Source organism: Oncorhynchus mykiss, chromosome 7, assembly GCF_013265735.2.
Source record: "Oncorhynchus mykiss isolate Arlee chromosome 7, USDA_OmykA_1.1, whole genome shotgun sequence".
Lineage (NCBI taxonomy): Eukaryota > Metazoa > Chordata > Actinopteri > Salmoniformes > Salmonidae > Oncorhynchus > Oncorhynchus mykiss.
The window spans coordinates 87,103,478-87,127,800 of NC_048571.1; the positions used below are offsets into that span (position 1 = coordinate 87,103,478).

General features: G+C 48.6%; 3 protein-coding genes across 5 annotated transcripts in view; 2 read left to right on the top strand and 1 right to left on the bottom strand.

Annotated features, from left to right (window-relative positions):
* The window catches only part of ippk (inositol 1,3,4,5,6-pentakisphosphate 2-kinase), a 40,627-nt gene extending 37,316 nt beyond the window's left edge, over positions 1-3,311 (top strand). Inside the window, exons 11-14 of the mRNA XM_036984287.1 lie at positions 229-364; positions 1,758-1,860; positions 2,057-2,136; positions 2,449-3,311. Coding sequence (XP_036840182.1) covers positions 229-364; positions 1,758-1,860; positions 2,057-2,136; positions 2,449-2,689 — 560 coding nt within the window. The 3' untranslated portion in view covers positions 2,690-3,311. The remainder of the gene's footprint in view (positions 1-228; positions 365-1,757; positions 1,861-2,056; positions 2,137-2,448) is intronic.
* Positions 3,312-10,626: 7,315 nt separating this feature from the next.
* Positions 10,627-24,323, bottom strand: part of LOC110528667 (centromere protein P) — a 179,863-nt gene continuing 166,166 nt past the window's right edge. For both annotated transcript variants that reach the window (XM_021610800.2, XM_021610799.2), the window contains exons 7-9: positions 11,398-11,477; positions 11,176-11,267; positions 10,627-11,003 (exon numbers count right to left, since the gene is read on the bottom strand). In XM_021610800.2, coding sequence (XP_021466475.2) covers positions 10,885-11,003; positions 11,176-11,267; positions 11,398-11,477 — 291 coding nt within the window. In that variant the 3' untranslated portion in view covers positions 10,627-10,884. The remainder of the gene's footprint in view (positions 11,004-11,175; positions 11,268-11,397; positions 11,478-24,323) is intronic.
* Positions 13,283-24,323, top strand: part of ecm2 (extracellular matrix protein 2, female organ and adipocyte specific) — a 40,146-nt gene continuing 29,105 nt past the window's right edge. The window contains exons 1-3 of one of the 2 annotated variants that reach the window (XM_036984291.1): positions 13,283-13,741; positions 21,925-22,359; positions 22,405-22,482. In XM_036984291.1, the coding sequence (XP_036840186.1) occupies positions 21,939-22,359; positions 22,405-22,482 (499 nt within the window). In that variant the 5' untranslated portion in view covers positions 13,283-13,741; positions 21,925-21,938. Of the gene's footprint in view, positions 13,742-21,924; positions 22,483-24,323 lie in introns of both variants that reach the window. The other variant, XM_036984290.1, reaches the window with a different exon arrangement.

Genomic DNA, 24,323 nt, shown 5'->3' on the forward strand with positions numbered 1-24,323 from the left:
GAGAGAGAGAGAGAAGCTTTCTGTGCGTCTGGAACATTTTTGATTTCAGATCGTGAACCACGGGACCAACTCTTTTACATGTTATATTTTTATGTTCAGCGTAGTTTGACGCTTTCATAAGAATAACACAAACAAACAAAACCTTTAAAACATTTACATTTTATATATTTAAATCTTATCAACGTCAATATTTATTATTATTATTATTATTATTTGTTTTTTTTTCAGCTAACCACTGCCTACCCAAAGATTGCGTCCTGGACAAAATTCTGGGGACTCAGATGTTGGATAATTTAGACATTGAGGGGTTAAACCCCCTGTTTAAACGAGTGGAGCAGCATCTACAGGACTTTCCTAAAGAGAGGTGAGAACCACAATACTGTTATTCAGTGGTTTCATTTGGCGTGTAATAACCTAGGTAGACCACTGGACGGAGTGTAATAACCTAGGTAGACCACTGGACGGAGTGTAATAACCTAGGTAGACCACTGGACGGAGTGTAATAACCCAGGTAGACCACTGGACGGAGTGTAATAACCCAGGTAGACCACTGGACGGAGTGTAATAACCCAGGTAGACCACTGGACGGAGTGTAATAACCCAGGTAGACCACTGGACGGAGTGTAATAACCCAGGTAGACCACTGGACGGAGTGTAATAACCCAGGTAGACCACTGGACGGAGTGTAATAACCCAGGTAGACCACTGGACGGAGTGTAATAACCCAGGTAGACCACTGGACGGAGTGTAATAACCCAGGTAGACCACGTGTAATAACCCAGGTAGACCACTTGTAATAACCTAGGTAGACCACTGGACGGAGTGTAATAACCTAGGTAGACCACTAGATGGCGTAAGCCCCAGACCATGATTCCTCCTCCACCGAACTTTACAGTTGGCACTATGCATTGGGGCAGGTAGCTTTCTCCTGGCATCCACCAAACCCAGATTTGTCCGACAGACTGCCAGATGGTGAAGCGTGATTCATCACTCCAGAGAACGCGTTTCCACTGTTCCAGAGTTCAATGGCGGCGAGCTTAACACCACTCCAGCCGACGTTTGGCATTGCGCATGGTGATCTTATGCTTGTGTGCGGCTGCTCTGCCATGGAAACCCATTTCATGAAGCTCCCGATGAACAGTTCTTGTGCTGACGTTGCTTCTAGAGGCAGTTTGGAAATTGGTAGTGAGTGTTGCAACCGAGGACAGACGTTTTTATGCGCTTCAGCACTCGGCGGTCCCAATCTGTGAGCCTGTGTGGCCTACCACTTCGCGGCTGAGCCGTTGTTGCTCCTAGACGTTTCCACTTCACAATAACAGCACTTACAGTTGACCGGGGCAGCTTGAGTAGGTCCGAAATTTGATGAACTGACTTGATGGAAAGGTGGCATCCTATGACGGTGCCACGTTGAAAGTCAGTGAGCTCTTCAGTACGGGCCATTCTACTGCCAATGTTTGTCTATGGAGATTGCATGGCTATGTGCTTGATTTTATACACCTGTCTAGCTGAATCCACTAATTTGAAGGGGTGTCCGTCCTTCTAAATTATTGTGACCATGAGACATCCCAAAAAATCGATCTTCTCACAAACGTCTGTAGCATCTGAATGGTTTTGGCCCCGTTTTGATACAAACGCCAGCTGTACTTCCCAAGTTATATATAAATATATATCTTAAACATTTTTTGGGGGGGACTAATGAAAACAAATACCAAAAGATGAGTTTTTTTCTCTTCCTCTGACTGACTGTCTGCTTGTAGAAGTAGCCTTCAGATCGACGGACCGTACAGCCACAGCTTCCTGGAGAAGATCCAGAAGTGTCCGACTGAAGACGACGGCTCTATCGAGTACGCTGTCGGAAAGGTGAGAACCCTCTTCTTTCTTACCACGCACGCAACTCTGTAAAACCTGAATTATTTACACAAGGCTCCATAAATATACATTATATTGCTTGGGGCTTTAGTGCTTGTTGTTCCCCACACAGGTTGTAGTCTAATGTCTAATAAAGTGGATTTGTTTTAAAAAAGCTTATTTGTCTAATATGGCTGTTTCTCATCAGGTCCACCAGTACAGAGTTGCCATGACAGCCAAGGACTGCTCTATCATGATCACCATAGCAACCTGTGGGGAGGAGGACGGGTGAGGACCTAGTTGAATTCTACCAAGTTGGCCTCTGTAGTGCTACAGTCCAATGCTTGTACTGTTAGCACAAACAGACTGGTTCCCAGGCTAACCAGTCACTACTATATACTGACCCTCATTCTTCTCCCCTGTGTACTGCCTACACGGAGCAGACCCTCATTCTTCTCCCCTGTGTACTGCCTACACGGAGCAGACCCTCATTCTTCTCCCCTGTGTACTGCCTACACGGAGCAGACCCTCATTCTTCTCCCCTGTGTACTGCCTACACGGAGCAGACCCTCATTCTTCTCCCCTGTGTACTGCCTACAGGTTGGACCAGAGCCTGGAGATCCAGCCTTCGAAGCCTCGCTTCACCTACTCCGTGTCCATCCTAGACCTGGACCCTAAACCCTACGAGAGCATCCCTCACCAGAGCAGACTGGACTCCAAGATAGTCAACCACTACCTGAGGAGCACCCTGCCCAACAACCAGGAACTAGCCAATCAGAGTGTCTTCCTGGGCTGGGACAGAGAAGGAGAGGACTGTACTCTGGTGTTCCATCCTGTATAACCACTCCCTCTGCTGTCTGGCCTTCCCGCTTGGTGTTACCTACACTCTCCCTCCCCCGTACCCTAACCCCTCCCTCCCCTAACCCCTCCCTCCCTCCCCTGTACCCTAACCCCCTCCCTCCCCCGTACCCTAACCCCTCCCTCCCCCGTACCCTAACCCCTCCTACTATCCCCAGACTGAACGCTGCTGTGGAACTGATAGAGCAAAAGTGAATGAACTGAACTGGGAAAAATCCTTTAAAAAAAAACGAAAAAGATTTGCCATATTATATAACCTGAGTTTAGGAAACGGAGTGCTGTGTTCCTAATGGCTCCCTATGGGCATTGGTCAAAGGTAGTGCACTATATAGGTAACAGGGTGCCATTTGGGGAGCTATGGTGGCACATATGACCCCGGGGTCTTCTGAAGCGATGTCTTATGGTGCGAGGCTCTGAGAGACCATGGATACAATCATGTCTTTCTTTGGATTCCCAAGCTCCTCACGCCTAGCCTCCATCTCCTCTCCCCTAGCCTCCATCTCCTGACACCTAGCCTCCAACTCCTCTCCCCTAGCCTCCATCTCCTCTTGCCTAGCCTCCATCTCCTCTTGCCTAGCCTCCATCTCCTCTTGCCTAGCCTCCATCTCCTCTTGCCTAGCCTCCATCTCCTCTTGCCTAGCCTCCATCTCCTCTCGCCTAGCCTCCATCTCCTCTCCCCTAGCCTCCATCTCCTCTCCCCTAGCCTCCATCTCCTCTCCCCTAGCCTCCATCTCTTCTCGCCTAGCCTCCATATCCTCTTGCCTAGCCTCCATCTCCTCTTGCCTAGCCTCCATCTCCTCTTGCCTCATCTCCTCTTGCCTAGCCTCCACCTCCTCTTGCCTAGCCTCCATCTCCTCTTGCCTAGCCTCCATCTCGTCTCCCCCAGCCTCCATCTCGTCTCCCCCAGCCTCCATCTCAACACGTCAGAGGGAGGGGAGGACGAGAGCATTTCAGTAGATCTAACTACCTAGGTACTTCTTCCCCAATGCTCTCCTCCTCACGGCCCTCTGAAAACGTTGAGGTCGCAGGACAATGAGGAAAGACTTCATGCGCCCCCCAGGGGGTACAACGGAGGCCGTGAGGGACTAAAAGTGTTGACTCTACGCAGCTCTAACAGAATCTAACAGTTTGCTTGTGCTGTTTTTAGTACATTGACCAGCGGTGTGAGTGATGGCTGGAACAGAAACAGTTCCCTATGTAGCCAAAAGTGGTGCACTAATCAGAGAACAGGATGCCATTTTACCCAACCTCCCCTCCAGTGAGGAGGGGGGGGGATAGTAGTACCTAAAGGGTGTCTAATCCAATGAGAGGGGGCCGAAACCTAAAATGTCTGACTTGAATATCTGTCGTGTTGGGACTTGCCAGGAGAAAGGAAGATGGTTTTAAGAGAGAATACTTGTCCTGTTGCATGAAATGGGTTTTCCACTTAATCAAGTTGTCAGGGACCCCCGGGCGTTCCATGTGTTGCAGAGCTAGCACACCCCAGTCAACTCTGGGAGTCCCTGAGGAGAGGTTAAACCCCCCCCTGCTGTAAGGAGTCCCTGAGGAGAGGTTAAACCCCCCCCTGCTGTAAGGAGTCCCTGAGGAGAGGTTTAAACCCCCTGCTGTAGGGAGTCCCTGAGGAGAGGTTTAAACCCCCTGCTGTAGGGAGTCCCTGAGGAGAGGTTTAAACCCCCTGCTGTAAGGAGTCCCTGAGGAGAGGTTTAAACTCCCTGCTGTAGGGAGTCCCTGAGGAGAGGTTTAAACCCCCTGCTGTAAGGAGTCCCTGAGGAGAGGTTTAAACCCCCTGCTGTAAGGAGTCCCTGAGGAGAGGTTTAAACTCCCTGCTGTAAGGAGACCCTGAGGAGAGGTTTAAACTCCCTGCTGTAGGGAGTCCCTGAGGAGAGGTTTAAACCCCCTGCTGTAAGGAGTCCCTGAGGAGAGGTTTAAACCCCCTGCTGTAAGGAGTCCCTGAGGAGAGGTTTAAACTCCCTGCTGTAAGGAGACCCTGAGGAGAGGTTTAAACTCCCTGCTGTAAGGAGTCCCTGAGGAGAGGTTTAAACCCCCTGCTGTAAGGAGTCCCTGAGGAGAGGTTTAAACCCCCTGCTGTAGGGAGTCCCTGAGGAGAGGTTTAAACCCCCTGCTGTAGGGAGTCCCTGAGGAGAGGTTTAAACCCCCTGCTGTAGGGAGTCCCTGAGGAGAGGTTTAAACCCCCTGCTGTAGGGAGTCCCTGAGGAGAGGTTTAAACCCCCTGCTGAAGGGAGTCCCTGAGGAGAGGTTTAAACCCCCTGCTGTAAGGAGTCCCTGAGGAGAGGTTTAAACCCCCTGCTGTAGGGAGTCCCTGAGGAGAGGTTTAAACCCCCTGCTGTAAGGAGTCCCTGAGGAGAGGTTTAAACCCCCTGCTGTAAGGAGTCCCTGCTGTAAGGAGTCCCTGAGGAGAGGTTTAAACTCCCTGCTGTAAGGAGTCCCTGAGGAGAGGTTTAAACCCCCTGCTGTAAGGAGTCCCTGCTGTAAGGAGCCCCTGAGGAGAGGTTTAAACCCCCTGCTGTAAGGAGTCCCTGCTGTAAGGAGTCCCTGAGGAGAGGTTTAAATTCCCTGCTGTAAGGAGTCTCTGAGGAGAGGTTTAAACCCCCTGCTGTAAGGGGTCCCTGCTGTGAGGAGTCCCTGAGGAGAGGTTTAAACTCCCTGCTGTAGGGAGTCCCTGAGGAGAGGTTTAAACCCCCTGCTGTAGGGAGTCCCTGAGGAGAGGTTCAAACCCCCTGCTGTAAGGAGTCCCTGAGGAGAGGTTTAAACCCCCTGCTGTAGGGAGTCCCTGAGGAGAGGTTTAAACCCCCTGCTGTAAGGAGTCCATGAGGAGAGGTTTAAACCCCCTGCTGTAGGGAGTCCCTGAGGAGAGGTTTAAACCCCCTGCTGTAGGGAGTCCCTGAGGAGAGGTTTAAACCCCCTGCTGTAAGGAGTCCCTGAGGAGAGGTTTAAACCCCCTGCTGTAAGGGGTCCCTGCTGTAAGGAGTCCCTGCTGTAAGGAGTCCCTGAGGAGAGGTTTAAACTCCCTGCTGTAGGGAGTCCCTGAGGAGAGGTTTAAACCCCCTGCTGTAAGGAGTCCCTGAGGAGAGGTTTAAACCCCCTGCTGTAAGGGGTCCCTGCTGTAAGGAGTCCCTGAGGAGAGGTTTAAACCCCCTGCTGTAAGGAGACCCTGAGGAGAGGTTTAAACCCCCTGCTGTAAGGAGTCCCTGAGGAGAGGTTTAAACTCCCTGCTGTAGGGAGTCCCTGAGGAGAGGTTTAAACTCCCTGCTGTAGGGAGTCCCTGAGGAGAGGTTTAAACTCCCTGCTGTAAGGAGTCCCTGCTGTAAGGGGTCCCTGAGGAGAGGTTTAAACCCCCTGCTGTAAGGAGACCCTGAGGAGAGGTTTAAACTCCCTGCTGTAAGGAGTCCCTGCAGTAAGGAGTCCCTGCTGTAAGGGGTCCCTGAGGAGAGGTTTAAACTCCCTGCTGTAAGGAGTCCCTGCTGTAAGGATACCCTGAGGAGAGGTTTAAACTCCCTGTTGTAAGGAGTCACTGCAGTAAGGAGTCCCTGCTGTAAGGGGTCCCTGAGGAGAGGTTTAAACTCCCTGCTGTAAGGAGTCCCTGCTGTAAGGAGACCCTGAGGAGAGGTTTAAACTCCCTGCTGTAGGGAGTCCATGAGGAGAGGTTTAAACTCCCTGCTGTAAGGAGTCCCTGCTGTAAGGAGTCCCTGAGGAGAGGTTTAAACCCCCTGCTGTAGGGAGTCCCTGAGGAGAGGTTTAAACCCCCTGCTGTAAGGGGTCCCTGAGGAGAGGTTTAAACCCCCTGCTGTAAGGAGTCCCTGAGGAGAGGTTTAAACTCCCTGCTGTAAGGAGTCCCTGCTGTAAGGGGTCCCTGAGGAGAGGTTTAAACTCCCTGCAGTAAGGAGTCCCTGCTGTAAGGGGTCCCTGAAGAGAGGTTTAAACTCCCTGCTGTAAGGAGTCCCTGCTGTAAGGAGACCCTGAGGAGAGGTTTAAACTCCCTGCTGTAAGGAGTCCCTGAGGAGAGGTTTAAACCCCCTGCTGTAGGGAGTCCCTGAGGAGAGGTTTAAACCCCCTGCTGTAGGGAGTCCCTGAGGAGAGGTTTAAACCCCCTGCTGTAGGGAGTCCCTGAGGAGAGGTTTAAACCCCCTGCTGAAGGGAGTCCCTGAGGAGAGGTTTAAACCCCCTGCTGTAAGGAGTCCCTGAGGAGAGGTTTAAACCCCCTGCTGTAGGGAGTCCCTGAGGAGAGGTTTAAACCCCCTGCTGTAAGGAGTCCCTGAGGAGAGGTTTAAACCCCCTGCTGTAAGGAGTCCCTGCTGTAAGGAGTCCCTGAGGAGAGGTTTAAACTCCCTGCTGTAAGGAGTCCCTGAGGAGAGGTTTAAACCCCCTGCTGTAAGGAGTCCCTGCTGTAAGGAGCCCCTGAGGAGAGGTTTAAATTCCCTGCTGTAAGGAGTCTCTGAGGAGAGGTTTAAACCCCCTGCTGTAAGGGGTCCCTGCTGTGAGGAGTCCCTGAGGAGAGGTTTAAACTCCCTGCTGTAGGGAGTCCCTGAGGAGAGGTTTAAACCCCCTGCTGTAGGGAGTCCCTGAGGAGAGGTTCAAACCCCCTGCTGTAAGGAGTCCCTGAGGAGAGGTTTAAACCCCCTGCTGTAGGGAGTCCCTGAGGAGAGGTTTAAACCCCCTGCTGTAAGGAGTCCATGAGGAGAGGTTTAAACCCCCTGCTGTAGGGAGTCCCTGAGGAGAGGTTTAAACCCCCTGCTGTAGGGAGTCCCTGAGGAGAGGTTTAAACCCCCTGCTGTAAGGAGTCCCTGAGGAGAGGTTTAAACCCCCTGCTGTAAGGGGTCCCTGCTGTAAGGAGTCCCTGCTGTAAGGAGTCCCTGAGGAGAGGTTTAAACTCCCTGCTGTAGGGAGTCCCTGAGGAGAGGTTTAAACCCCCTGCTGTAAGGAGTCCCTGAGGAGAGGTTTAAACCCCCTGCTGTAAGGGGTCCCTGCTGTAAGGAGTCCCTGAGGAGAGGTTTAAACCCCCTGCTGTAAGGAGACCCTGAGGAGAGGTTTAAACCCCCTGCTGTAAGGAGTCCCTGAGGAGAGGTTTAAACTCCCTGCTGTAGGGAGTCCCTGAGGAGAGGTTTAAACTCCCTGCTGTAGGGAGTCCCTGAGGAGAGGTTTAAACTCCCTGCTGTAAGGAGTCCCTGCTGTAAGGGGTCCCTGAGGAGAGGTTTAAACCCCCTGCTGTAAGGAGACCCTGAGGAGAGGTTTAAACTCCCTGCTGTAAGGAGTCCCTGCAGTAAGGAGTCCCTGCTGTAAGGGGTCCCTGAGGAGAGGTTTAAACTCCCTGCTGTAAGGAGTCCCTGCTGTAAGGATACCCTGAGGAGAGGTTTAAACTCCCTGTTGTAAGGAGTCACTGCAGTAAGGAGTCCCTGCTGTAAGGGGTCCCTGAGGAGAGGTTTAAACTCCCTGCTGTAAGGAGTCCCTGCTGTAAGGAGACCCTGAGGAGAGGTTTAAACTCCCTGCTGTAGGGAGTCCATGAGGAGAGGTTTAAACTCCCTGCTGTAAGGAGTCCCTGCTGTAAGGAGTCCCTGAGGAGAGGTTTAAACCCCCTGCTGTAGGGAGTCCCTGAGGAGAGGTTTAAACCCCCTGCTGTAAGGGGTCCCTGAGGAGAGGTTTAAACCCCCTGCTGTAAGGAGTCCCTGAGGAGAGGTTTAAACTCCCTGCTGTAAGGAGTCCCTGCTGTAAGGGGTCCCTGAGGAGAGGTTTAAACTCCCTGCAGTAAGGAGTCCCTGCTGTAAGGGGTCCCTGAAGAGAGGTTTAAACTCCCTGCTGTAAGGAGTCCCTGCTGTAAGGAGACCCTGAGGAGAGGTTTAAACTCCCTGCTGTAAGGAGTCCCTGAGGAGAGGTTTAAACCCCCTGCTGTAGGGAGTCCCTGAGGAGAGGTTTAAACCCCCTGCTGTAGGGAGTCCCTGAGGAGAGGTTTAAACCCCCTGCTGTAAGGAGTCCATGAGGAGAGGTTTAAACCCCCTGCTGTAAGGGGTCCCTGAGGAGAGGTTTAAACCCCCTGCTGTAAGGAGTCCCTGCAGTAAGGAGTCCCTGAGGAGAGGTTTAAACCCCCTGCTGTAAGGGGTCCCTGAGGAGAGGTTTAAACTCCCTGCTGTAAGGAGTCCCTGCTGTAAGGAGACCCTGAGGAGAGGTTTAAACTCCCTGCTGTAAGGAGTCCCTGAGGAGAGGTTTAAACCCCCTGCTGTAAGGAGACCCTGAGGAGAGGTTTAAACCCCCTGCTGTAAGGAGTCCATGAGGAGAGGTTTAAACCCCCTGCTGTAGGGAGTCCCTGAGGAGAGGTTTAAACCCCCTGCTGTAGGGAGTCCCTGAGGAGAGGTTTAAACCCCCTGCTGTAGGGAGTCCCTGAGGAGAGGTTTAAACCCCCTGCTGTAAGGAGTCCCTGAGGAGAGGTTTAAACCCCCTGCTGTAGGGAGTCCCTGAGGAGAGGTTTAAACCCCCTGCTGTAAGGAGCAGACGGTGGCATATCTCCCAGGGTTGTGTCCCACAATGGCACTCTATTCCCTATCCTGTGCACTATTTTTCACCAGGACCCATAGGGCACTAGATAGGGAATAGGGTGCAGACCCAGTAACATGGTAACATAGTGAAGCAAACCACTGATCTGAATAACAATTTATGACTATTAACCAACACTGTGTGTCCCAAAATGGCACCCTATTCCCTATATAGTGCAGTACTTTTGACAAGAGCCCTATTCCCTATATAGTGCAGTACTTTTGACACGAGCCCTATTCCCTATATAGTGCAGTACTTTAGACCAGAGCCCTATTCCCTATATAGTGCAGTACTTTTGACAAGAGCCCTATTCCCTATATAGTGCAGTACTTTTGACACGAGCCCTATTCCCTATATAGTGCAGTACTTTTGACAAGAGCCCTATATAGTGCAGTACTTTTCACTAGAGCCCTATTCCCTATATAGTGCACTACTTTTGACAAGAGCCCTATTCCCTATATAGTGCACTACTTTTGACGAGCCCTATTCCCTATATAGTGCACTACTTTTGACTAGAGCCCTATTCCCTATATAGTGCAGTACTTTTGACAAGAGCCCTATTCCCTATATAGTGCAGTACTTTTGACACGAGCCCTATTCCCTATATAGTGCAGTACTTTTGACAAGAGCCCTATATAGTGCAGTACTTTTCACCAGAGCCCTATTCCCTATATAGTGCAGTACTTTTGACAAGAGCCCTATATAGTGCAGTACTTTTCACTATAGTGCAGTACTTTTCACTAGAGCCCTATTCCCTATATAGTGCACTACTTTTGACAAGAGCCCTATATAGTGCAGTACTTTTCACTAGAGCCCTATTCCCTATATAGTGCACTACTTTTGACAAGAGCCCTATTCCCTATATAGTGCACTACTTTTGACAAGAGCCCTATATAGTGCACTACTTTTGACTAGAGCCCTATTCCCTATATAGTGCAGTACTTTTGACGAGCCCTATTCCCTATATAGTGCACTACTTTTCACTAGAGCCCCTCCCCTCCATAGGGCGGTACTTTTAACTAGAGCCCCTCCCCTTCATAGGGCGGTACTTTTAACTAGAGCCCCTCCCCTCCATAGGGCGGTACTTTTAACTAGAGCCCCTCCCCTCCATAGGGCGGTACTCTTGACTAGAGCCCCTCCCCTCCAATTGGCCGACGTAAAATAAGAAATTGTTCTTAACTGACTTACCTGGTTAAATGAAATAGGACTCTGATGAAAAGTAGAGCCTTTTATGTTGGGAATAGGGTGCCATTTTAGACTAGAACACTTTTAAAACTAAATCACACGCACTGAGAGACCTAAGATAACACTGTGAGACCTAAGATAACACTTGTGTGTACAGTATAAACAAATTACATTGGACGTTGCTATTTAGCATTTTGTATTTAAAATCTTTTTATTTTTCTAGATCTTCAACTAATGCTATATTGACATGTATACATACAGATGGCATTAACAGATATTTATAAATGTTTGAGAGTAAAGAATTGTTTATATTTAATAAACTGATGACAGAATGTGGGTTCTGGGGGTTTCTTGACCAAGTCTTCAGACAATTAAAAACATTATTTTGTTTTTGTTTTTAGTTTTGAGGGAAATATTCCTTAAAGTTAGAGGGCAATTGAAAGAAACTTGTTAAACATCCACAGACTGTATTACAGTGTCAATAGAAGCCTCTGCTCCAAGGATCCTCAGAAGACTCTGGAAGGAGTCGGGGGCATTCTCGATCACCTTCCTGCTGTCCATCTCGAGCACTGCAAAAACAAAACAAGCTCCATATTTGTGATATATCAGGTGTTTGCTAGAATATATTGTGGCAATGCCAGTTGGTCTCAGCATGATTTGAAAAGCACAATTGTTTGATTTCACTGATCTGTCAAAAAGTAAGAGATTATTGTGACGGGAGCTATTTCAACATGGTCTCACCCTTCTCAGGCATCTTGGTAAGGAGGTCTATCTTGGGCGTGATATCCCCCTCATTGGTCACCTCAATGCTCCAGTAGATCGTCAGAGCACACCTGGATCCAATCACAGCTCTGTTAACACCACTGTGGATCTCTCGTATCAGCCAATCAAGACTAGGCCTATTCTTCAAGATATGCAGTATGGCTACGTTATCTTGAGCTATAGAAAATAGTGACGCATTACCCGGCTAGTTTAGGTGACTTGATCTGCATGACCTCTGCCCTGCAGCCTCCGGGTAGACTGACCACACATGGATACTTCTCCTGGGAGAGAGAGAGAAAGGGTAGCCTAGTGGTTAGAGCGTTGGACTAGTAACCGGAAGGTTGAAAGTTCAAACCCCCGAGCTGACAAGGTACAAAATCTGTCGTTCTGCCCCTGAACAAGACAGTTAACCCACTGTTCCTAGACCAGTTAACCCACTGTTCCTAGACCCTAGACCAGTTAACCCACTGTTCCTAGACCAGTTAACCCACTGTTCCTAGACCCTAGACCAGTTAACCCACTGTTCCTAGACCAGTTAGACCCACTGTTCCTAGGCCAGTTAACCCACTGTTCCTAGACCAGTTAACCCACTGTTCCTAGGCCGTCATTGAAAATAAGAATTTGTTCTTAACTGACCTGCCTGTTTAAATAAAAGTATAATAAAAACAACAGCGTTGAGACCAATGTTAAAATACAATTAAGTTCATCTCATTCAGTAAGGAGGTCCATTCTCGGGCTGTGATGGTAAACATTAAGAGTTCAGATGTTCCATATCGTCAAGGACAGATACCAGGCTGTATAGTTGAGCAATACGGCATCTAAGGGGTCTGTGGTATTTGGCCAATTGACCTCAGCTAAAGGCTGTTCTCATGAATGACGCAACGCAGAGTACAGCCTGAATACACAGCCCTTAGCCGTGGTATACTATCCATATACCACAAGTCCCTGAGGTGCCTTATTGCTATTATAAACTATTTACCAATGTAATTAGAGCAGTAAACAAGTCTATTATAAATCGATTACCATTATAATTGCAACAATAAACAAGTGTTATAAACTGATGCCCTCATAATTAGAACAGTAAAAAAAGCTATGTTTTGCCGTACCCATGGTATAATGTCTGATATATCACGGCTGTCAGCCAATCAGAATTCAGGGTTCGAACCACCCGGTTTATAATGTCTGATATACCACTGCTTTCAGCCAATCAGCAGCCAGAAGTGAATAAACTCCAGGTAATCTCTTATGGACAGATCTGTGTAAACTGGTACCGTAGAATCTGTCCAGGGGGAATAAGGTGCCATTTTGGGGAACCCCCCCAAGACATTTCTGTCCTTGTTAGAGGCGGTGCAGACTGGTTAGAGGCGGTGCAGTCTGGTTAGAAGCGGTGCAGACTGGTTAGAGGCGGTGCAGTCTGGTTAGAGGCGGTGCAGTCTGGTTAGAGGCGGTGCAGACTGGTTAGAGGCGGTGCAGTCTGGTTAGAGGCGGTGCAGACTGGTTAGAGGCGGTGCAGTCTGGTTAGAGGCGGTGCAGACTGGTTAGAGGCGGTGCAGACTGGTTAGAGGCGGTGCAGTCTAGTTAGAGGCGGTGCAGACTGGTTAGAGGCGGTGCAGACTGGTTAGAGGCGGTGCAGACTGGTTAGAGGCGGTGCAGACTGGTTAGAGGCGGTGCAGTCTGGTTAGAGGAGGTGCAGACTGGTTAGAGGCGGTGCAGTCTGGTTAGAGGCGGTGCAGTCTGGTTAGAGGCGGTGCAGTCTGGTTAGAGGCGGTGCAGTCTGGTTAGAGGCGGTGCAGACTGGTTAGAGGCGGTGCATTCTGCAGACTGGTTAGAGACGGTGCAGACTGGTTAGAGGCGGTGCAGTCGGCAGACTGGTTAGAGGCGGTGCAGACTGGTTAGAGGCGGTGCAGTCTGCAGACTGGTTAGAGGCGGTGCAGTCTGCAGACTGGTTAGAGGCGGTGCAGTCGGCAGACTGGTTAGAGGCGGTGCAGTCTGCAGACTGGTTAGAGGCGGTGCCGACTGGTTAGAGGCGGTGCAGTCTGGTTAGAGGCGGTGCAGTCTGCAGACTGGTTAGAGGCGGTGCAGTCTGCAGACTGGTTAGAGGCGGTGCAGTCTGCAGACTGGATAATGACAAGCTATAGGGGTAAAGCTACACCTCTGTTGTTCCAGAGTAGTGTACCAAACACCACCATTGTGTTAACTTAGCTAGTAATTACAAGAGAAAATGACCCCTCTCTCTCTCTCTCTCACAACACTGTCTTCGTGTATTTTCTAGTCTTTTAAGTGACCTGCTCTCTCTCTCTGATGCTTACAGCGTTCAGCTTTTCAGACTTCTAACCTTGTCTTCTGTTAGGCAAGGCTTGGCATCCCCCAGGCTTCTCTGAGCGGAGCATAACAGGCTTGTCTCCCTCTCTGTCTGTCTAAAACATTTATCTCCTCGGCAGCTCAGAGCCTGCAGAGGGAGAGTACACTGTCCTACAGCTGGTCTGGGAGAGGGAGGAAATAACTTGGCATTGCAACAGACAGACAGACATCCTGCAACACGTTGGTAATGTACACTGGGTTGTCTCACTTCTTGATCTGCTTTTTACTATAGCTAGTCATTAAGTTCAATGTGTTTGAGTTTGATTAGGTCAGTGAGGGAGGTGTTCTGTGTTTGTGGGGTGGGGTGGCCTGATGACTCCTGATTAGGTCAGTGAGGGAGGTGTTCTGTGTTTGTGGGGTGGGGTAGCCTGATGATTCCTGTATTCATGTCCAGTCTGAGTATCATCTTACACTGCCATGTCAGTAAAACAGCGTTGAAAGTGTTCCCTTTGTTGCTTATTTTTGTTAGAAGCTAATCGTTCATCTGGGATCTTCATTTCCTCTGCCCCCTTTTCATGTCAACAAATGCATTCCTAGTCCTCACTGTCAGCATTAAATCCTATCCAACTATTCAGTAAGACGTGAAAACACCCCACTATTAAAAGCTTTGGTTAAGATGGTTACCTGACAGCTTGGAAACAGACTGAAAATTCCACAGCCAAACTGTGTCGACATCAATATTAGTCTAAAAATGGTTTCATTCAGTCTCATCCTCTCCTGTAGATTATTTTTAGTTCAGTAAACTCCCTCCCTCCCTTTCCCTGCTCTCTTCCTCCCCCCTCTCTCTCCCTCCCTCCCTTTCCCCCCTCTCCCTCCCTTCCCCCCCTCTCTCTTCCTCCCCTCTCTCTCTCTTCCTCCCTCCCTTTCCCCCTCTCTTCCTCCCCCCTCCCTCTCTCCCTCCCCCTCTCTTCCTCCCCCTCCCTCTCTCCCTCCCCCTCTCTTCCTCCCCCACTTTCCCCCCTCTCTCTCTCCCTCCCTCCCTTTCCCCACTCTCTCCCTCCCTCCCTCCCCCTCTCTTCCTCCCCCCTCCCTCCCTATCCCCCTCTCTCTCTGTCCCTCCCTCCCTCCCCTGTTTGTATAGAGTTCCTCCATGTGAGCCTAGTCATCCAGAGGGTCACGTTAATCACAATGTTTTCCACTCTTTTCTTTCCACTCTCCTCTTCCCCCCCTCCTCTTCCCCCCCTCTCCTCTCCCCCGCTCTCCTCTTCACCCCCCCCTCTCCTCTTCACCCCTCCTATCTCCTCTCCTCTCCCCCGCACTCCTCTTCACCCCCCCTCCTCTTCCTCTCCTCTCCCCCGCTCTCCTCTTCACCCCCCCTCTCCTCTTCACCCCTCCTCTCTCCTCTTCCCCCCTCTCCTCTTCACCCCCCCTCCTCCTCACCCCCCTCTCCTCTTCCCCCCCTCTCCTCTTCCCCTTCTCTCCTCTGAGAGGAAGGAGGGAGGGTTTAAATGCCTCAGTTCCAGGGCCGGTTTATGACTGACTGCTGAGCCAGCTTCCCAAATGGCACCCTGTTCCCTACTTCCCTTTATAGTGCACCCTATTCCCTTCACAAGCATTTTGCTACACCCACAATAACATCTGCTAAATATGTGTATGTGAGCAATACAATTTGAATTGATCTATAGTGCAGCCTAAGACCACTACTACATAGAGCCATGACAACATGGAACCTAGAGCCATGACTACACGGAACCTAGAGCCATGACTACACGGAACCTAGAGCCATGACTACACGGAACCTAGAGCCATGACTACACGGGACCTAGAGCCATGACTACACGGAACCTAGAGCCATGACTACACGGAACCTAGAGCCATGACAACATGGAACCTAGAGCCATGACTACACGGAACCTAGAGCCATGACTACATGGAACCTAGAGCCATGACTACATGGAACCTAGAGCCATGACTACACGGAACATAGAGCCATAACTACACGGAACCTAGAGCCATGACTACACGGAACCTAGAGCCATAACTACACGGAACCTAGAGCCATGACTACACGGAACCTAGAGCCATAACTACACAGAACCTAGAGCCATGACTACACGGAACATAGAGCCATGACAACACGGAACCTAGAGCCATGACTACACGGAACATAGAGCCATGACTACACGGAACCTAGAGCCATGACAACATGGAACCTAGAGCCATGACTACACGGAACCTAGAGCCATGACTACACGGAACATAGAGCCATGACTACACGGAACCTAGAGCCATGACTACACGGAACCTAGAGCCATGACTACACAGAACATAGAGCCATGACTACACGGAACATAGAGCCATGACTACACGGAACCTAGAGCCATACCTACACGGAACATAGAGCCATGACTACACGGAACCTAGAGCCATACCTACACGGAACATAGAGCCATGACAACATGGAACCTAGAGCCATGACTACACGGAACCTAGAGCCATACCTACACGGAACATAGAGCCATGACTACACGGAACCTAGAGCCATGACTACACGGAATCTAGAGCCATAACTACACGGAACATAGAGCCATGACTACACGGAACCTAGAGCCATGACTACACGGAACCTAGAGCCATAACTACACGGAACATAGAGCCATGACTACACGGAACCTAGAGCCATGACTACACGGAACCTAGAGCCATGACTACACGGAACCTAGAGGCATGACTACACGGAACCTAGAGCCATGACTACACGGAACCTAGAGCCATGACTACATGGAACCTAGAGCCATGACTACACGGAACCTAGAGCCATGACTACATGGAACATTATTCAAGAAACGCAGGCAGTAAAGTAGGTATTTAAAAAAACAGAAAATTACAACTTACAGAACAGCATGCACTGTGAAGGCACACACATATACACACAATATGTAGTAATGTGTTGGGAAGTGTAATGTTTTCACTCTGTTGGCAGGAACTAATGGGGATCCATAATAAACCCCAGGAAGAGTAGCTGCTGCCTTGGCAGGAACTAATAGGGATCCATAATAAACCCCAGGAAGAGTAGCTGCTGCCTTGGCAGGAACTAATGGGGATCCATAATAAACCCCAGGAAGAGTAGCTGTTGTCTTGGCAGGAACTAATGGGGATCCATAATAAACCCCAGGAAGAGTAGCTGCTGCCTTGGCAGGAACTATTAGGGATCCATAATAAACCCCAGGAAGAGTAGCTGCTGCCTTGGCAGGAACTAATGGGGATCCATAATAAACCCCAGGAAGAGTAGCTGTTGTCTTGGCAGGAACTAATGGGGATCCATAATAAACCCCAGGAAGAGTAGCTGCTGCCTTGGCAGGAACTAATGGGGATCCGTAATAAACCCCAGGAAGAGTAGCTGTTGTCTTGGCAGGAACTAATGGTGATCCATAATAAACCCCAGGAAGAGTAACTGCTGCCTTGGCAGGAACTAACGGGGATCCATAATAAACCCCAGGAAGAGTAGCTGCTGCCTTGGCAGGAACTAATGGGGATCCGTAATAAACCCCAGAAAGAGTAGCTGCTGCCTTGGCAGGAACTAATGGGGATCCATAATAAACCCCAGGAAGAGTAGCTGCTGCCTTGGTAGGAACTAAAGAGTAGCTGCTGCCTTGGCAGGAACTAATGGGGATCCATAATAAACCCCAGGAAGAGTAGCTGCTGCCTTAGCAGGAACTAATGGGGATCCATAATAAACCACAGGAAGAGTAGCTGCTGCCTTGGCAGGAACTAATGGGGATCCGTAATAAACCCCAGGAAGAGTAGCTGTTGTCTTGGCAGGAACTAATGGGGATCCACAATAAACCCCAGGAAGAGTAGCTGCTGCCTTGGCAGGAACTAATGGGGATCCATAATAAACCCCAGGAAGAGTAGCTGCTGCCTTGGCAGGAACTAACGGGGATCCATAATAAACCCCAGGAAGAGTAGCTGCTGCCTAGGCAGGAACTAACGGGGATCCATAATAAACCCCAGGAAGAGTAGCTGCTGCCTAGGCAGGAACTAATGGGGATCCATAATAAACCCCAGGAAGAGTAGCTGCTGCCTTGGCAGGAACTAACGGGGATCCATAATAAACCCCAGGAAGAGTAGCTGCTGCCTTGGCAGGAACTAACGGGGATCCATAATAAACCCCAGGAAGAGTAGCTGCTGCCTTGGCAGGAACTAACGGGGATCCATAATAAGCCCCAGGAAGAGTAGTTGCTGCCTTGTAAAAATACAAATAGTGCACCCTAAGGGCCCTGGTCAAAAGTAGTGCACTAGTACAGACATTCTATCTCTCTCTGTCTCTGTCTCTGTCTCTGTCTCTCTCTCGCTCTCTCGCTCTCTCGCTCTCTCTCGCTCTCTCGCTCTCTCTCTGGATAAGAGTGACTGGCTGCCTGAGGCTCGGTACAGACATGCTCTGTCTCTGTGTTGGGATATGAGTGAAGACATCCTTCAGCATGTTCACACACTTCCTGCTACACCCACATACACACACCACCAATCTGCAGGATGGTCCTAGACCTAGAAGAAGGTTGAGGAAAGAGTTGAGATCTGTGTACAATATAAACTAGTTTCCTACCTGTAGTCTGGAGGAAATAAAGACCAATCCTAAACAAGTCTGATTCTCCTCTGCCTAAAGACCAATCCTAAACATCCTTATTCTCCTCTGCCTAAAGACCAATCCTTAACAAGTCTGATTCTACTCTGCCTTACAGCTGTTGTCTAGGTGACAGGATGGATGTAGATCTTTAACAGCTGTTGTCTAGGTGACAGGATGGATGTAGATCCTGTATTAACAGCTGTTGTCTAGGCGACAGGATTAGATGTAGATCCTGTATTAACAGCTGTTGTCTAGGTGACAGGATGGATGTAGATCCTGTATTAACAGCTGTTGTCTAGGTGACAGGATGGATGTAGATCCTGTATTAACAGCTGTTGTCTAGGTGACAGGATGGATGTAGATCCTGTATTAACAGCTGTTGTCTAGGTGACAGGATTGGATGTATATCCTGTATTAACAGCTGTTGTCTAGGTGACAGGATTGGATGTAGATCCTGTATTAACAGCTGTTGTCTAGGTGACAGGATGGATGTAGATCCTGTATTAACAGCTGTTGTCTAGGTGACAGGATGGATGTAGATCCTGTATTAACAGCTGTTGTCTAGGTGACAGGATGGATGTAGATCCTGTATTAACAGCTGTTGTCTAGGTGACAGGATAGATGCAGATCCTGTATTAACAGCTGTTGTCTAGGTGACAGGATGGATGTAGATCCTGTATTAACAGCTGTTGTCTAGGTGACAGGATGGATGTAGATCCTGTATTAACAGCTGTTGTCTAGGTGACAGGATGGATGTAGATCCTGTATTAACAGCTGTTGTCTATGTGACAGGATGGATGTAGATCCTGTATTAACAGCTGTTGTCTAGGTGACAGGATTGGATGTAGATCCTGTATTAACAGCTGTTGTCTAGGTGACAGGATTGGATGTAGATCCTGTATTAACAGCTGTTGTCTAGGTGACAGGATTGGATGTAGATCCTGTATTAACAGCTGTTGTCTAGGTGACAGGATGGATGTAGATCCTGTATTAACAGCTGTTGTCTAGGTGACAGGATGGATGTAGATCCTGTATTAACAGCTGTTGTCTAGGTGACAGGATTGGATGTAGATCCTGTATTAACAGCTGTTGTCTAGGTGACAGGATTGGATGTAGATCCTGTATTAACAGCTGTTGTCTAGGTGACAGGATTGGATGTAGATCCTGTATTAACAGCTGTTGTCTAGGTGACAGGATTGGATGTAGATCCTGTATTAACAGCTGTTGTCTAGGTGACAGGATGGATGTAGATCCTGTATTAACAGCTGTTGTCTAGGTGACAGGATTGGATGTAGATCCTGTATTAACAGCTGTTGTCTAGGTGACAGGATGGATGTAGATCCTGTATTAACAGCTGTTGTCTAGGTGACAGGATGGATGTAGATCCTGTATTAACAGCTGTTGTCTAGGTGACAGGATTGGATGTAGATCCTGTATTAACAGCTGTTGTCTAGGTGACAGGATGGATGTAGATCCTGTATTAACAGCTGTTGTCTAGGTGACAGGATTGGATGTAGATCCTGTATTAACAGCTGTTTTCTAGGTGACAGGATTGGATGTAGATCCTGTATTAACAGCTGTTGTCTAGGTGACAGGATTGGATGTAGATCCTGTATTAACAGCTGTTGTCTAGGTGACAGGATTGGATGTAGATCCTGTATTAACAGCTGTTGTCTAGGTGACAGGATGGATGTAGATCCTGTATTAACAGCTGTTGTCTAGGTGACAGGATGGATGTAGATCCTGTATTAACAGCTGTTGTCTGGGTGACAGGATTGGATGTAGATCCTGTATTAACAGCTGTTGTCTGGGTGACAGGATTGGATGTAGATCCTGTATTAACAGCTGTTGTCTAGGTGACAGGATTGGATGTAGATCCTGTATTAACAGCTGTTGTCTAGGTGACAGGATTGGATGTAGATCCTGTATTAACAGCTGTTGTCTAGGTGACAGGATTGGATGTAAATCCTGTATTAACAGCTGTTGTCTAGGTGACAGGATGGATGTAGATCCTGTATTAACAGCTGTTGTCTAGGTGACAGGATTGGATGTAGATCCTGTATTAACAGCTGTTGTCTAGGTGACAGGATTGGATGTAGATCCTGTATTAACAGCTGTTGTCTAGGTGACAGGATTGGATGTAGATCCTGTATTAACAGCTGTTGTCTGGGTGACAGGATGGATGTAGATCCTGTATTAACAGCTGTTGTCTAGGTGACAGGATTGGATGTAGATCCTGTATTAACAGCTGTTGTCTGGGTGACAGGATGGATGTAGATCCTGTATTAACAGCTGTTGTCTAGGTGACAGGATTGGATGTAGATCCTGTATTAACAGCTGTTGTCTAGGTGACAGGATGGATGTAGATCCTGTATTAACAGCTGTTGTCTAGGTGACAGGATGGATGTAGATCCTGTATTAACAGCTGTTGTCTGGGTGACAGGATTGGATGTAGATCCTGTATTAACAGCTGTTGTCTGGGTGACAGGATTGGATGTAGATCCTGTATTAACAGCTGTTGTCTAGGTGACAGGATTGGATGTAGATCCTGTATTAACAGCTGTTGTCTAGGTGACAGGATTGGATGTAGATCCTGTATTAACAGCTGTTGTCTAGGTGACAGGATTGGATGTAAATCCTGTATTAACAGCTGTTGTCTAGGTGACAGGATGGATGTAGATCCTGTATTAACAGCTGTTGTCTAGGTGACAGGATTGGATGTAGATCCTGTATTAACAGCTGTTGTCTAGGTGACAGGATTGGATGTAGATCCTGTATTAACAGCTGTTGTCTAGGTGACAGGATTGGATGTAGATCCTGTATTAACAGCTGTTGTCTGGGTGACAGGATGGATGTAGATCCTGTATTAACAGCTGTTGTCTAGGTGACAGGATTGGATGTAGATCCTGTATTAACAGCTGTTGTCTGGGTGACAGGATGGATGTAGATCCTGTATTAACAGCTGTTGTCTAGGTGACAGGATGGATGTAGATCCTGTATTAACAGCTGTTGTCTAGGTGACAGGATTGGATGTAGATCCTGTATTAACAGCTGTTGTCTAGGTGACAGGATTGGATGTAGATCCTGTATTAACAGCTGTTGTCTAGGTGACAGGATGGATGTAGATCCTGTATTAACAGCTGTTGTCTGGGTGACAGGATTGGATGTAGATCCTGTATTAACAGCTGTTGTCTAGGTGACAGGATGGATGTAGATCCTGTATTAACAGCTGTTGTCTGGGTGACAGGATGGATGTAGATCCTGTATTAACAGCTGTTTTCTAGGTGACAGGATTGGATGTAGATCCTGTATTAACAGCTGTTGTCTAGGTGACAGGATTGGATGTAGATCCTGTATTAACAGCTGTTGTCTGGGTGAACATGCCATCGTCTTTGTCAATCAACACACTTAACATTATTCAGTCTAAATCCTAAATGCGATGCATCACATATTTAAAAGGGGTCTCTTCACAAAGCTCTGAAAGGTGAGCATTACAGAATTACAGCCCTGGTGACAGAGAGAGGTTTGTGCCTGGCCTAATCTGTCTACTGTCTGACTCGGACCATAGACCAGAGGCTTGTTATTATTACGTTAGAGCATGTAGAAACTACATATTATGGCCGTATCCTACATGGCACCCTATTCCCAATATAGTGCACTACTTTTGACCCTGCTACATGTTACATAGAGACCCAGGTCGAGAAGTAGTGTACTATATAGGGTGCCATTTTGGACGTAGTGTCTCGCAGCTCTCTATATCAAGGGCTTTACCAGCATATGTCTTGTTCCGCTGTAACACACAGACTCCTGTTCTGCTATGGAGCGCTGGGTTCTCCTCTCTCTGTCTCTCCTGGTCTACCTGTATCTGGAGGTGGCTGGAGCTGGGGCCCAGGACCAGAGAGGGCTGGCTGGCCAGGGCAACGGGAGGAGGAGAGGGCCAGGGGGCGCAGAACACAACCAGCTCCAGGGAGTAGGACTAGGACGGGGAAAGAGGAGGAAGGCAGGAGGGCCCGGGAAAGGGAGAGCCAGGGGGAACAGGGACAATCAGAGATCAAAAGCCCCCCTGGGTCTGACGAGGCTGGGGAGTCTTCCACCCAACGCAGGAGGAGACAGAGGGACGAGGCTGGGGAGTCTTCCACCCAACGCAGGAGGAGACGGAGGGACGAGGCTGGGGAGTCTTCCACACAACGCAGGAGGAGACAGAGGGACGAGGCTGGGGAGTCTTCCACACAACGCAGGAGGAGACGGAGGGACGAGGCTGGGGAGTCTTCCACACAACGCAGGAGGAGACGGAGGGTCTATTTTCATTGAGTCGTACAGGAGTGTTGACGAGATGAAGTCTAACTACAATGTAATCCCAGGTTAGTCCACCACCACGCCTCTCTCTGTCTCTCAATCCCTCTCTCTCTCCCTCCATTTCTGCCCCCCCCCCCCCTCTCTGCTGTACCAGATATTTGCTGATGCTCACAGTCCTTTTATTTTCTATATAATCAAACAATGAATTAAGCAGTTTGATTAGGGTTGGTGTATGTGTACAGTTACTGAACTGAATCAGGCAGCAGATGTCTTCAACAAAAGGGAATACTGTACTGTACTGGCTTAGTAGGGTTCCCCCACGTTCTTCTCAGGAAGTAGGAAGCTCCCTCATCCATTTCTATGCAGATGATACAGTCTTATACTCAGCTGGCCATTCCTCTGATTTTATGTTAAACGCTCGACAACAAAGCTTTCCTAGTGTTCAACAAGCTTTCTCTGCCCTTAACCTTGTTCTGAACAGCTCCAAAACTAAGGTCATGTGGTTTGGTCAGAAGAATGCCCCTCTCCCCACAGGTGTGATTACTACCTCTGAGGGTTTAGAGCTTGAGGTAGTCACCTCATACAAGTACTTGGGAGTATGGCTAGACGGTGCACTGTCCTTCTCTCAGCACCTATCAAAGCTGCAGGGTAAAGTTAAATCAAGACTTGGTTTTCTCTATCGTAATCGCTCCTCTTTCACCCCAGCTGCCAAACGTACCTTTTTTGCACTATTGGTTAGAGCCTGTAAGTAAGCATTTCACTGTAAGGTCGACCTACACCTGTTGTATTCAGCGCACGTGACAAATAAACCCTGATTCAGATGACCATCCTACCCATGCTAGATTACGGAGACATCATTTATAGATCAGCAGGTAAGGGTGCTCTCGACCGGCTAGATGTTCTTTACCATTCAGCCATCAGATTTTCCACCAATGCTCCTTATAGGACACATCACTGCACTCTATACTCTCTGTAAACTGGTCATCTCTGTTCACCCGTCGCAAGACCCACTGGTTGATGCTTATTTATAAAACCCTCTTAGGCCTCACTCCCCCCTATCTGAGATATCTACTGCAGCCCTCATCCTCCACATACAAAATATTTTCCTCCTGATGACTTTACCTCAGTATGGTCTGTTAGTCAGTATGGTCTGTTAGTCAGTATGGTCTGTTAGTCAGTATGGTCTGTTAGTCAGTATGGTCTGTTAGTCAGTATGGTCTGTTAGTCAGTATGGTCTGTTAGTCAGTATGGTCTGTTAGTCAGTATGGTCTGTTAGTCAGTATGGTCTGTCGGTCAGTATGGTCTGTTAGTCAGTATGGTCTGTTAGTCAGTATGGTCTGTTAGTCAGTATGGTCTGTTAGTCAGTATGGTCTGTTAGTCAGTATGGTCTGTCGGTCAGTATGGTCTGTTAGTCAGTATGGTCTGTTAGTCAGTATGGTCTGTCAGTCAGTATGGTCTGTTAGTCAGTATGGTCTACTGGTCAGTATGGTCTGTTAGTCAGTATGGTCTGTTAGTCAGTATGGTCTGTCGGTCAGTATGGTCTGTTAGTCAGTATGGTCTACTGGTCAGTATGGTCTGTAAGTCAGTATGGTCTGTCGATCAGTATGGTCTAATAGTCAGTATGGTCTGTTAGTCAGTATGGTCTGTTAGTCAGTATGGTCTGTCGATCAGTATGGTCTAATAGTCAGTATGGTCTGTCGATCAGTATGGTCTAATAGTCAGTATGGTCTGTTAGTCAGTATGGTCTGTTAGTCAGTATGGTCTGTCGATCAGTATGGTCTAATAGTCAGTATGGTCTGTTAGTCAGTATGGTCTGTTAGTCAGTATGGTCTGTCGATCAGTATGGTCTAATAGTCAGTATGGTCTGTCGGTTAGTATGGCCTGTCGGTCAGTATGGTCTAATAGT